At 36.7% G+C, this 14,391-nt stretch overlaps 1 protein-coding gene across 1 annotated transcript in view; it reads right to left on the bottom strand.

The window, feature by feature from the left end:
* LOC140237207 (F-BAR domain only protein 2-like) overlaps positions 1-14,391 on the bottom strand; it is a 132,985-nt gene that overhangs the window by 30,522 nt on the left and 88,072 nt on the right. Inside the window, exons 14-18 of the mRNA XM_072317152.1 lie at positions 13,278-13,366; positions 12,617-12,809; positions 12,058-12,076; positions 10,716-10,761; positions 9,273-9,341 (exon numbers count right to left, since the gene is read on the bottom strand). Coding sequence (XP_072173253.1) covers positions 9,273-9,341; positions 10,716-10,761; positions 12,058-12,076; positions 12,617-12,809; positions 13,278-13,366 — 416 coding nt within the window. The remainder of the gene's footprint in view (positions 1-9,272; positions 9,342-10,715; positions 10,762-12,057; positions 12,077-12,616; positions 12,810-13,277; positions 13,367-14,391) is intronic.

Below are 14,391 nucleotides of genomic sequence, written 5' to 3' on the forward strand. Positions count from 1 at the left end.
TAAATGCAAGGATTTATTTAAAGAAAAAAAAATGTATAAGGTTTTTTCCACAAAACTCAGCGATATTGAAAGCCTATCTTCCAGAATAGAGAGAATAAACTAGAAGAAAGTAGTCCATCTCTCTGGCACTATTGCACATTCATGAATTACCCATCACGTCATAAATCACTAATTGCTGCTGAAAAACAATCACTCGAAAATTAATGAAACACAAAATTTGTTATTTTCCCCCTCACCTTTAAAGTGTTTCATTAGACCTATGAAACATATTGTCCCTACTTTACTTAAACACCACAATGTTTCTAGACTTTAATTCAAGTGATTACAGTAATGTGTGTTTAAAATTCAGTGGCTAAATGTGTATTGAACAAACTTATGGATGGCAAATATTCATCACATAAAACCAAAGAGTAGTAGACATTGGCATGCGGTTGTGAAATATTAGACTGAAATGTCAGACATTCAGCACATGCTCAGAATAACCAAATAAATAAGCAAAGATTTCATACATCCAGATTTTAAGCCTTTCTCTGCCAGGGACTTTGGACAGTCTGTACAACGCCATGGGATTTTCTGCGCCAATTGGCACACAAAGCACAGGGAGGGTTAACAAAGGATGTGAGGATAACATGAGGGTATATGTTATCATCTAAATTGAAAATTGAGCAAAGAAAATGGGATTCCATTGGGACAAATTCCCGATGGAATCCCATTTTCTTTGCTCAATTTTCCACTAATAAACATTATTTATTTCTGAGATCAGTTTTCCTGTTTGCGTTTGTTACATCTAAATTGAAAACGTTCATTACAGAAGTTGACTTTTCTCAAAGAACAGAAAAAAAAAGAAGAAATTGAGTGGAAACAAACCTAATGTCTTAATTTTTTGAATGATATGATTCTTCGCCACCTGGCTGTTTAGAGTACACATGATGGTGTATGTTTGCACAAGAAGAGCTTGCTTTGTGAAAGTCATAGACCGACGCGATCTCAAGAAATTTGCCCAAATTTCTCCCTCTTCAACCAATGAACATATCTAAAAACATATGTTTTGATTTGAGAGCTCTTTACACTTACATGGACTCATTAAATGAAAGATGTAGGATTTTCTATGGAATTCTTACATCCACCAGCGTCATCCTAGATAAAACTGAAACCCTTTTCTTCTTGGTGGTAAGAGATTTGTCTGACATCATTTTGAACTTTTACCTGTAAGCACAGTACAAGAATCAAAAACATAATATCTGCAATGGTTTCAAAGTGAACAGTTTTCCTATTCTACACAGTAGTTTATAGTAGCACATACAAAATGGCATCAAGTACACTTATAAGCAATACTTGTGACAGACATTCCCTTAATCACCATTAATTGGACTCATCATCAGTAAATCTTGATAATAGGGGATAATTCTTATATTGTTACTATACCCTTAGACTGACTTTTGCTCACAAATGATAAAACAATAAAGTTCCGCTTAATAGTATCAGTTCCTTCAAGCCTGTCTGTGGCCAGAGACTTTGGACAGTGTATACAACGCTTTGGGTTTTCTGTTTTCAGCACTCAAAACACACAAAGGGTTTTACATGGAAATATTCACTTTATAGATGGAATCAGGCGTACATGCTAACATTGAGAAAAAAAAAAAAGAAAAAAAAATTTTGGAAGCCAAACCATAGAACGCAGGAAAAAAAATGTGGACTGAATTTGGGCCCTTCAGATACTAATGAAGAGTTACAATCAACATTGCAACTTTGGTCAACGTGCTGTACGAAGGTCATTTTCGTACAATCAGTGATGTAAATCCCTTGATCAAGTTACAGTGCTGGTGAATTCAATCTCAAAGTTATCCCATGTCACTTTAAAGATATCAAGAAATGATTTAAGGCATCAAAGGGAGGCGCTGTTATCATTTTTATGGCAGCCCACGAGCAAGCTACGAAGCTTCCGGTGCATCAAGGTTCAATCAGAGTTAGTGCAAGAGTCAAACCAATACGCCGTGCCCTGGCCATTACCAACACAATTCGTTCTTCGAGCGACAGTTTGTGAAATAACGATAAGATAGTGACATTCGAGAAAGCACAGTCAAGCTAGCAGCCAGTCTCTATGTATCAAAGACTTTCGTGAAGAAGAGGGATGAGCAATTTCCATACAGTCTCTACAGCCCTGATCTGTAAGGCATAAATTCCCACCTGATAGAACTATTGGAACCTGGCAAGTCTATTACAATGTGAAAAAAAAAAAAAATAAAAGTGATCTATCCCAACTCATATTTGGAATGAGGCAAAGTAAGAATTTATGTTATCCTTATATGAAGGAAACTGGTAGTTTTTAATGTTATTTCATTCTATTGCCCTTTTTTCTCTGTCAATTTTATTTTTCTTCAAGTGCACTCATTGAGAAAGTTAGCAATGTTTTTGCATATAAGTAGAATAACCTAACCTCAAACCAATATTTCAACAATTTCTTCTGGAATCTGTTGTTAGTTGCCAGGATATAATCTATCATGTCCCAAGTACAGCACACACATCAACAATCAAACAATATGTAGTTGCTTGATTTTTGAGGTTCTACTGTTATACTCTACTTTAAATATCAATGGCCTCTTCATTTCTTGCAAAAGTAATTGTGCATGGGTGGATTCATCTGTGTGTTTTTTTTTTGTCAGTTTTTTTTTTTTTTTGCTTGCTTGCTGCTTGTGACTTGACCTGATATACATCATCTATATACTGCGAAGTTTTGTTTCTACGAATCTTGCGAGTCGCACGCTACTCACAAATTTACCAACACGCGAGTGATTCTCAAAAAAAAAACCCCAAAAAACCCCAAAAAACTAGACTCGCTAAATATGTGGTGTATGAAGCAAGAGAGAAAGTCTAACATTTGCCATTATTCGGAGGATCTCATAGATTCAGATAAGTCATCTCACACTGCCCTGCAATATGGTACCTTCACCATCTTTCCTGATGAAAATAACCACGCACTCATTCACAGAAGAGGAAATCCAGATAATGTTGTAACAATAAGTATTCAAGTTATATATTCAAGTATATGTATTCAAGTTTTTTTTTTTTGGTCTCACTGAAAAGCACAGACATTCAAATGGGATGGCAATTAAGAACTTGGTAAAATACTTTCTGCAGTGCCCTCAATGTAGTGAATTTGACACAAACAAACAAACAAACAAAAAAACAGCTATAGAAGGACAAGCCATTACTAACAAGGTATTCATCTTTCATAATATTGATGTGGGTGCATGACATTTTGCAGAACTTTTTTTTACAACTGTACGTGCGGCTTTGTTCAAAATAAAATGATATCTAGTTTGGGTGTAATTTTGTTTGACTGCATATTTGTCAGAGTACAATTGTAAATCTGACTTATCTAACTACATTGTATTTACCCCAGCTTTTCTTGTTGAATTGCATATAATCAAATGCAATGGTAAGAAGATATTGTGACCCTTTTTTTATACAAAACACCTAGCCAAGTCCCCAAACATCAAATTCCTAATTTTGGATTATTTACACTATCTTGACAATAAAGCTTTCCTAGAATATATATTTTTTCATTAATATATGATAAGGAAGCTACCCATCAGATGAACACTGCTGCAAAAAAAAAAAATATCCTCTTTGATATTTAGGTGCATTCAAATCTACTTTTAATGATCAAGGCATTTAATAATAGGTTGATTCAAAACGCAATAGCAAGATGCTTCACGAATATCCCACATTTCTGAATTTTAATCTCACACTCAAGTTCAGACACGCAGTCATTATCACACTAACAATTCTTGAATGATCACAGAATAATGATGTCATTCTTCTATGAAATGACTTTTCCTTATTAAAGGATTTTTCTGGTTTATACAAGTCGCAGTGTTGTGATTTTTACGTGGTTGTGCACATTTGCTGCGTCTGAAAATGAGAATGCAGTGACAGTGCAGAGTGTTGGGGTTACTACACCCCCTACCATCCCATTAGCTTCAGGGAACTGAGTTTCTAGGGCCTCTAGCAGATCTACAAAGCACAAACATATATACAGATATAAAGGGAATGGATGGATAGATGGATGGAAAACAATAAGCATCCATAGATCATTCATGAAATGCTCTGGTTTGTGCATGAATTCCAGACACTGGGTGAAAGATAATGGGTCGGATAAACTGAAATAGAAGAGTAGAGATTTTTGGCACAAGGGGGACAGAAAACAAGAGAATAGTCAATACCGAACCTGAAACGCAACCACGAATTGCGATAAACTCGCGAGTAATGAGTCGGCGAGATGCCCAAGCTACACGTACACAAGGCAAAAAAGAAATGAAAAAAATAACAACAGACGAACAAAAAACAAACAAATGGTAGAGTGGAAAGAGAAAATGATGCAGATTGACAGAAGGAACGAGAGATAGGCAAAGAACAAAAGACAAGTAAAGAAGGAAAACAAGAGGGAGAGAACCAGAGAACAGTAAACATTATTTTTGACTGCCACAAATAACTCTTTGAGAATTTAGGCATTGATCACTCTGCTAGAGAAATCTTCACCACGCTCTTGAAATGTAGCAGCCTTCATTTGAAAGAAACACAAAAAAAAAATGACCACAACAAACAAACAAATGAAACCTCTCACAAAATAACATCAAAACCAAAAAAATAATGATCCATAATAGAGGTAAGCAATGTTCCCAAATACTCCATACAAGTACAATTTCAATGTAAAAAAAAGCAAAAAAAAAAAAAAAAATCAAACATTGTCTTCCCATGGTGACTGGATAAGCCTGCGAAAAAAATTGTATTTTTTCATGAAGGCATATTTGAGTATTACATCCACCTATATCAAATAGGATTGTTTGAACTAGAAATTTTGACACATCTAATTCCTGATGTCCATGATGGTACAAATGTGTACACTGATTGATGTGTGTGGGTATCTATTAAAGGGTTTATGATAGAACTGCTACCTTCTGTGATGGTATAAATGGTATATGGTACAAACTTGGTAGCATATTATATTTGGGATCAAGTACAGCAGATGAATATATTGATTTCTGTGCCTACAATTCATCACTGAAGTCATTTGCCAAACACACATCATAAATTCATACATTGATAGAAGGTATGTCTAATGCATTATACTTCTTGAGTACAGCATAAAAAGACCAAATTTTTAAAAAGAGACCCCACGTGTTGCCTCAAGACTATCATTAGATATTGCCCAAATCATTTCTGAGAACGCCCCCAACAAAAAAAAAAAAGAAAGAAAAAAAGAAAAAAGAAGAATGCTCAAAATTCAGACATAATTCGATGGTGATTTTGTTCGACCTTACGAAGAAAATGTGGAGTTACAGACTTTGACCGAAACTTAGCATGAAATTTCTGCCAAAAATAATTGATTCCTTATTTCGACTCAGGTCAGTTATCTGTTTACCAAATTTGGATCAAATCCAATTTGTTTTCTCTGTATCTAGAGGAAAAATGTTTAAAACTCTGCCCAGGTCCCCTCCCCCCTCCCCCAGCTTAGCATAATACAAATTTCTAACCTTTGAAATTAGACAGGCAATATGTATATCAAACTCTGATATACTGACAATCGAGAGAATTGTGAATATCAATGTACACCATTTCCCCTAACTTTCATAATTCATTATAAATCTGCAAAACATGCATATTTCATGTATTCAGGGTAGCTACATATACAGTGTATGAATATTTCAGATAACTTTATAATGCACATATGCAGAAACAACAAGCTTGGCTTCTAGGTATTACACTCATTTGTATTCAGGTAAAGTGAGCTGCAGACACTATCTACATTTCTATGAAAAGCAATTACACATCAAGCCTGCATCACAAAACAAAAAGAATAATTTATCAGGAAATACACAGCAGTAGGCTTATGAGCAAATCTTTCCCCATTGGGCAGAGTCCTTTATTAGGGGAAACTAGAAACAATTTTGTTTGTGCTTCATGCCATTCCATATAACAAAGAATCCATGGCAACTGTTCCTGAAACACCAAAAAATGTCTTATCCTTGACAAATTTGTATCAGTTTGGCAAACTGTAAGAGAGAGAAAGCTCTGGGTTTGCTATAATCTGCCAAGTATCCCCAGCTTCACAACATAGCTGTGCCGAGAGGATGCTTGGAATGCATTACTGATGTGTCACACAGCTACATGTAGTGTGTCATCTTCTCAAAACCATTACAACAAATACAACAATAGATGGGACTACAGAGCACGTGGACTGACTAAGGCATTCCACGAAGGCTAAATATATTGTCAAAACTAGGATTCTGAACAGATCTTTAATGCAAGCCCATTCTTTAACAGTAGAAAGCCATTTCAAATGATAAGAGAACAAAAAAAAAAAAAAACTAGAAAACTATTAAACAAAATCTATCTTTTCTCTGTTGCCAAAATTGTATCAAACGTTTACACAAGAAAAGATATTCATTCACTACTTTGAAGCCTGACTTAGGACCAGAGTTTGGCTAGCACCAATAACTATCAACAACAAAACCACACATCATACTGAGCAAATAATATTTGAGTCAAGAGAAGTCCTTCAGGGACTCCCTTGTAGCACTACTGGTAAAGACAGCTATTACCAACAGCAAATCAAGACATCATTTGATTCTCTTAATGGCCACAGATATTCAAATTTGAAGCCAAATACGAGTACATTTGGAGAGGAAAACAAGAAATTGAAAAGATAGACAGAGTTTAATGAGAAGATGGGTGGTTCCACAGGTAAGGAAACCATGCAAACAGGATGGAGATCACTCATGCATTCAGTTGCTCTCACTTGTATGCATATCTGTACTACAGAAAAATAGTGCCATGTTTTGGTATTAGCTGTTTACCCATGAATGAGCACCAGCTGGGGGAAATCCCCTCTCTGTACAGTCTCTAAATAAATTTCAACCAAAGTTCTACAGAGGGCGGTAGACCAGATATGTACACCAGACATCCGATCTATTCCCAAGCAACAAATGCTTTTTCTTTGGGAAATGAGAGTTTCCAGTTCATCATCATTCTACTTTCTAGGGAATTGGTTTCTCTCTTCTTGCGAGTACAAGCAGTGTGTACCTATTCATGACAATAAGTTTTGGGTGGTAATGTGTCACGTCATGCTCACATGTGCCTCAAGTAAATATCCACCCATGCTTACAGTTGTACATTGACCATCAAATGCATAAGAATGGTAACGGTTTTTTTTTTTTTTTTTTTTTTTTTGGTTTGTTTTTGTTTTGATTTTTAACTGGGCGAGTCATTGAAATGTCAGTTGCCACATCTTGTCCCCAAGTAGAAAAAAAAAAAACACCAAAAACCAAAAACAAAACGGTGACTTTGATGATTTTCATATATTTCACATGCAAATTAGGTGAGGTGATGTCATGACTTTAGAAGTCTCCCATTCCCTTACACACAAAAGTTTACTGTACATTCCTCTTTGGACAGGGCAGTCAAGGAGATATAAATTAAATCAGAAGAAATTACATCCTTTACATCAAATTCTCATAGAGTTTGGAATGACTTCTAAAGCGATCGTTATGACTTTTCTCATGGAGAAGGGCTGTAGTTGCTACATCACTCACATAAAAAGTGATACTGTATTACATTCATTTACTATTGTAACTATCCAAAAAGCCACATACTGTATGAAGTCACCTTGTCTAATCTGCATAATAAAAATAAATGACAAATATACTAATGCCAATGAAAACATGCAAACTTCAAAAGTCCATAACTTTGGGATGAACTAAGCGAAAATTCCACTCCTCTGTTAATACCAGGTACAGTGTAGTTCGATTTTACCCTATTTACTACCATCAACTTGGATCACAGAAGTGAAGTTTCACTTTAATGAGAGCAGCTGAGTGCTTGAGTCATATCCACCCATGCTGCACTATGTTGGGACGGGCAACTTAAAGTGACATTTCTAGTTTTAAGGACCATAAGGTTTCATCACATTTTAAAAGTCAATAATGCTCCATCAAACAGGACAGGGGCATCACACAAATGCTCTGAAATCATCCGCACTACTAGCTAGGGATATCCTGGGAAACATGATTTCTACTTTAAGCAATCAAAAACAAAATTAACAAAACGAGGGATAAACAAATTCAAACACGAGTTATGTTTTGTCTCTTTTATCATTATTATTATTATTATTATTACTGTTGTTGTGGGGGTGGGGTCAGTAACTCAATGCAGTTTCTTCAAACTCTGGTCAAAAAGTTATATCCAAAGATAAATGCTTTTAGTGAGAGCATGCTCAAAGATACGTACAATGAGTTAGGTCAAATGGTATTGGGATGCAACTACGTCCGGTATGGGGTCAAATGGTAGATTGTTTGGGGGGGGGGGGGGGGTAGGGGTGGGGACAGGAAGGTGTGGTGGGACATTCCCACTAGTTGGCAAGGTGACGAGCACGAAGCAACCTATCGCCGTCCAATCAAAGGCCAACATACACATAATTTAGTTTACGGGGGGTTCCCTTGGGGGTTATGTGTAAAACACGTAGCTATATTCTACAGTGAGGGAAAAGATATGATAAATCACATCACGCCACATGCCCAGATATTATGTGTACTCTATACGTATGTAATACTAAATCGCATTTTGATTTGAAAATGAAAAATGTTTGAAATCTAAAGTCTCCTCTGTAGAGTTTGAACAGTATCTCTAGCTGCACTCCAGCACATGGATTGCCTAATCTTAGAAAGAATTAATTGTCATTGTAGATCACTCTTGATTTTATTTTGATTTTTAATAATCTGTGAATAATATTTCCAAAATCTTTCAGAACTTGGCTCCCCAGATTAATGACGCAAAGGATCAGTTTAAATTCATTCCTACATACACTGTATATACATGTGCCGATATCTTACGAGGACTTTTTAAAGTCACTTCAGGATAGTACTAACGACTCAAAATATCAAAAGTACATCCAATCGCTGACAATGCATTTGCGTAATAGAATCAACAGGTTGCGGGGCAGTTCTAAAGTTGTGGCTTTATGTGCAGTGCCTTAACATCGACAACAAATTGCAACACTGCGTGCTGACAATACACTACAAAAAAAAACAACCAACAAACGCAAATGCAGAGGGAGGCTACAGGTTTGTAGGGGAAACCAGGCTAGGGGCTGGGTGGGGAAGGGCGGGGCAGGATTGAGACAGGGGTGGTGGTAATATTGGTTAGTAGAAGAGGGGAAAAGGGGGTGAGGGGGGGGGGGGGGGGCAAACAATTCAACAGTCAGGGACCCAGACCTTCTCTGTAACCAGGGGTTACTATTCAGCCGGTTGTACTTTTTACAATACAGGTTGTATGTTGGAGATCTGAGAGACGAGAAAAAGTATCGAGAGACAACCACATCAAGAACAAGAAGAAAAGGAGAGAGAGAGAGAGGGGGGAAAATCATGACATCACAATCAAACGGAGCGTAGAAGAAAAGTTGGAAAAAAACATATTGACATTCACAAATAATTCGTAGGGGGGTGACTACCAAATGCAGAGTGGCATCCCTTTTTATACTATCACTGACACACACACACATACACACAAAAGATATGTGAAGATAGGAGAGATGAAATGTCTTAAGTTTGGAATTAAAAACATTGGGGAAATCATATAAACGTAAAGTGAAAGGGAACAAAATACAGTAGAAGAAGTGACATAAGATGCATCTGTATACGGTTAAAGGCATTTCTCACTCTACACATTTTCACTTCTGGTTAATAATACGCAGAAACAGTGTAAGCTTTTAATCAAGTTCTGCTGAATTAAGGATACACAACAACTCGATAATGTTAATTTGGTGATTTTCGACTAGATTATCACTATCTACTGCGCTGGCAGAGGTATTTCACCTGGCTGAGTGCTTTATGCTCAGACATTGTGTAGTTGCTGGGTTTTTTTTTTTTTTTTTTTCATCTGTATTAGATTTGGAAGTAGTCTCTTCTGACATTAAAAACACAATGTGAATGACAGATACACTGAAGGATATAGTAGCAGTCTGGTTATGCACAGACACACACACACACACACACACACACACACACATACATGACACGCACATGAAAACATTTACGCACACAAGCGGGGACACCAGTGCTCAAACACACCCAAGTACATGTGCAAAGACATACAAGCACACTAAAACAAGCAAAGGCCTTCACATCCTAGCCTTTCCTTAAATCTGCTTTATTTTGTGATTGTTCCCGCCTTTTCAATTTGGAATGAAAGCCACATAATTTCACATAAGACTGGGGACATCTCTCCTTTACACAAATATTTTGGCATCCACACCATAACTATTGTCTTTAACCTATTAACCCATTGATTCCCAAGATATTGTTATTCCCTACAAAGTTGTCACGTGCCACATCTTGGTTCCAAGAAGCAAACGGTTAAAGCTGAACAACTCTAATAAAAAAGCAGCATTACATCATCAAAAACTGCTGCTTCAATTAATGCAATCAGAGACATCCTCGGCTGCATTATTTTGCATGTCAATGGGCTGTATATGTGTTACCCCACGAAACAGTCCCCATTTGAGACACTTGCAACTGCAGCCCCCCCCCACACACACACACACAAACACGCAAACACAAGCACATACACACCAACACACACACAAACACAAAAGGACAACCATCCTGTCAGACAACATGGGATAATTTGAAACAAAACAAAAGCAAAGAAAACAATACCTGCTTCTGTTTAGTGCTGCTTGTCGTCTGGTTTGTAATTCGCCATCTAAGACAAAAAGGGGGAGGAGAAATGAAGATTTCATATCAAGAGGAAAATCACATCTAAATAATATAGATAGTGTCCTGGCATATACTGTATATTCAAATCTATGACATGTCAACCTCTAGGCAGGGAGAAACTAACTCTACAAAGATCAGCTTTGCGCTCTATATTTGTAGTGTTTAGATCACCATTACAGGTTTACAAAATACACTTTCTCTGTCTCCCTGCCGGGAACTTTGGACAGAGTGTGCAATGCTATGGGGTTTTCTGTGCCAATCAGCTGCACTCAGAGTACAGAAAGGATTAATAAACAAAAGATGCATCAAAACATACACTAGTGTGAACTCACATGCCCCAACATTCATCAGTGGTGGCCCTTGTGTGTCTCTGACAATACAGACCACGACCACAAAGTCATCCAAATTCTACTCTCTCGGTAAACCACTTTAAAACTGTATGAATGTCACATATGATTTAGTTAGGTCATATATAAACAATGAAATATGAAGCTTTAAAATTTACTTCTCAACCCTGACCTGCATCAAAATTTCCCAAATACAACAACTCATTGTCACACTATGATATATCATTTCCCATATTTATGAGTTCATCAAAAGTGTGAGTTACGGCATTAATACCGGAACGCCACAAAATTTGAACTCTGTTTCATATGAGCCATCTGCCTTCTGAGTCTGTCATACTTTTCACCAAGTTTAACCCGTTGAGGACGCCCGTTGAGGGCTGATTTTGCTACAACATGCATTTCCCACGGACACTTATCCGAGTGTACTCAGGACTCGTCCTCAACGGGTTAAAGAATTTTTGATATGACATTTCATAAATTGTCAATGTGGCAAAAACTCTGCTGAAGTACTGAACATACAAATCATAACCACAAATAATGTAACTTTTCTTGTACACTTAAAAAAAAAAAATCTGTTAATAGAGTTAAAGTTGTTTTTTTTTAAAGTATACTGCTTGAGTGGTAAATGAAGACGACACTTAAGTGAAATCATTTTGATATCATCACAACAAACATATCAACATATTGTAGCCACTCAACATGTAGAATCACAAGATTACTGGTAGTTGACATATAAGTCTTACAGTCATGTGCTGATTTGGCTAAATTCATGGAAGCTCTGATACTTTCACTGTCTTTTGGACAAAGCGAATATTTATATGCATAGCAGGGTGGGAAAAAAAATCCCTTCATTGCCTTTTCATTGCATGGGGGTGGCATGAGGGAGAAGAATCAGTTTAAATGCAGACATCTACCAAGAAAACTAATATACTCACTTGACTTTTCTCTCCTCTTCTGGGGTGAAATAGAGTTACCACAAGAGACAAAACAAACACAGGAAATAAAGAAAATCAGTGAGTTTAGTGGGAAGAATGACACTTAATCTGACACAGCTTCAGACCATCTTGATGATCTGGTTTATTACAAAATATAACAAGACTCAATGAACCATGTTAATTTATGCATAACTTAGGCAACGCATAATCTGGGCTACAATTTCAGGACAATTGATTTAACATTGAAATTCCATGAAAGATATTTATCATGAAAATTTTGGATCAACACGGACTAATTATGTTTAATGACAACCTTTCATTGCTACTATGATGTTATCATTACACCCTGCTCAGAAGCGTTATTTTCTAGTACCGTCTCCACTGCCCTAAAGTTGGTAAATTGGGAAAGTGATTGACAATTTTTAGCAACCACACAGTTTAATCTGGGCCAACAACTACAAAGATTTCCACGATATCCTTCATTTTAGCACAAGAAATGATACATTGTAATTTCTCGCAGATAAACATCATGTGGTGTAAAATGAAACATGCGTCTTACCTGTGTAGGTGATAACGTTAGACCGTCGAGGGATTTCTTAATCTCGTCGACTGTGGCAGTCGTCTTGGACAGGTTTCCATCCCGGGGCTTGATCTCCACGCGTATCCTCCGCGTGCGGTCCTCGCTGTCGGAGTCCGAGTCGGACTTCTCCGAGTCTGAGTAGAAGTGGCTGTGTCCATCAACTGGCCGTGCAGTCCTAGTCAAGGAAACTATGGAGGAAGGTTTTTTTTTTTGTTGTTGTAATAATTGCATCCTTCATACGATGCCTTCATAAAACATTAAACTTTGTTGCAGGAATATTCCTCACAGTTTTAAGAAAACTTAGTACAGCCTTTGCATTTGAGAATGATAGTTTGAAAATACAGAGATTGTAGCTATGGTGTAAGTTTAGCTACAAAAGGTCTACAACGACTTTAATTATTACGGCAGTAATATTTGACATTGTTAAATTCATAAACAACAATGGTGACAGGTCTCATTAATGTATACGCCTCTTTTCTATTTTGTCAGAATCTATTTGTTTTGGGGGTGGGGATGGAGACTTTTACCGATGGAGTGCATGCGCTGAAATAGTGGCCCTAACCAGTGGGGCTGACACCACCAGAGTTTGTGAAAGTTAACATAGCTCTTTGCTGTATCTGTCACTTGCATATGACTGAATTGTGCGATCCAAGCGTGTCTAAAAAGGATATCTCGGTTATCTTCTGATGGCTTGATACTGTAACCTTCCTCATCCACTTGTGGTGTGCTCTGGAGAAAACAACAACAACACAAAGAGGCATAATGATAAAGATGGGTTACAGGTCCAACAAAGTAGAAGTCATGACGTATAGTTCATGGAATCATCGCACTGTAATATTTTTTTCTTTTGTTTTTCTTTGGTCACATTCAGAACAGAAACATATTAACGGCAAATATCTGCAGATTATATTTACCATCGTGCTTCTGAATATAAAAATTCATTACATGTCAATTATGGGGTTGAGGGATGGATTAATAAAAAGGGGAAAAATGTTTCTTCACAATAACTTAACTTAAATCAAGATGTCAATACATTTGTGAAAACAAAATCTTCATGCTGAAAACTTGAAAACAAAATACAATTCTTGACACAGATATCATACTACACACCAAAACATTAATATGTGACCATGTTCATACCAGTGTACATCTTCACATATTTGGGAATCCCCACACTCAAATACTATTACATCGCCATCTCTTGTTGGTGAATATATAGCTATATACTAAACATTCAGTGCTGGTGGTTTCTTGCTAAAATGGGGCTACAGTAAAACTATCTCGTCCTTGGAATCATTTTTTCCAAATCAGCAGAAACTGATTTCTCAGACATGAATGAAAATTGATGGTTTGAAACAAATATCTGACCATGAAATTTGTAAACATGCAATATTCATCACAGCAAACTACATAAACTCTAAGCACTTTTCATCTTCACTTCATACATTTCAAACGATCTTGATGTGATCAAATGCTGTAATAAGAATTCTTTACAGTTCAATTTCAAATCCAAAATGTATCTTAACTGAAGTTGTCAGAGGAAGTATAGAACATATCATGAAATCAATAATGTTAATTTCTTTTTTAATTTCAAGTATGTACATGTAACATGCAGAAATCCAATTCCTGAGTTAAGTCACAGGATTACGGGTGTTACAATTGGCTACACACAAAACGAAACAAAATAAGCACAATAACAGACCAAGGAACCAACATAGTTTGCTGATTGGTTTTGCTTTGCTTTTGGGTTCATT

This window comes from Diadema setosum, chromosome 13 (assembly GCF_964275005.1).
Source record: "Diadema setosum chromosome 13, eeDiaSeto1, whole genome shotgun sequence".
Classification (NCBI taxonomy): domain Eukaryota; kingdom Metazoa; phylum Echinodermata; class Echinoidea; order Diadematoida; family Diadematidae; genus Diadema; species Diadema setosum.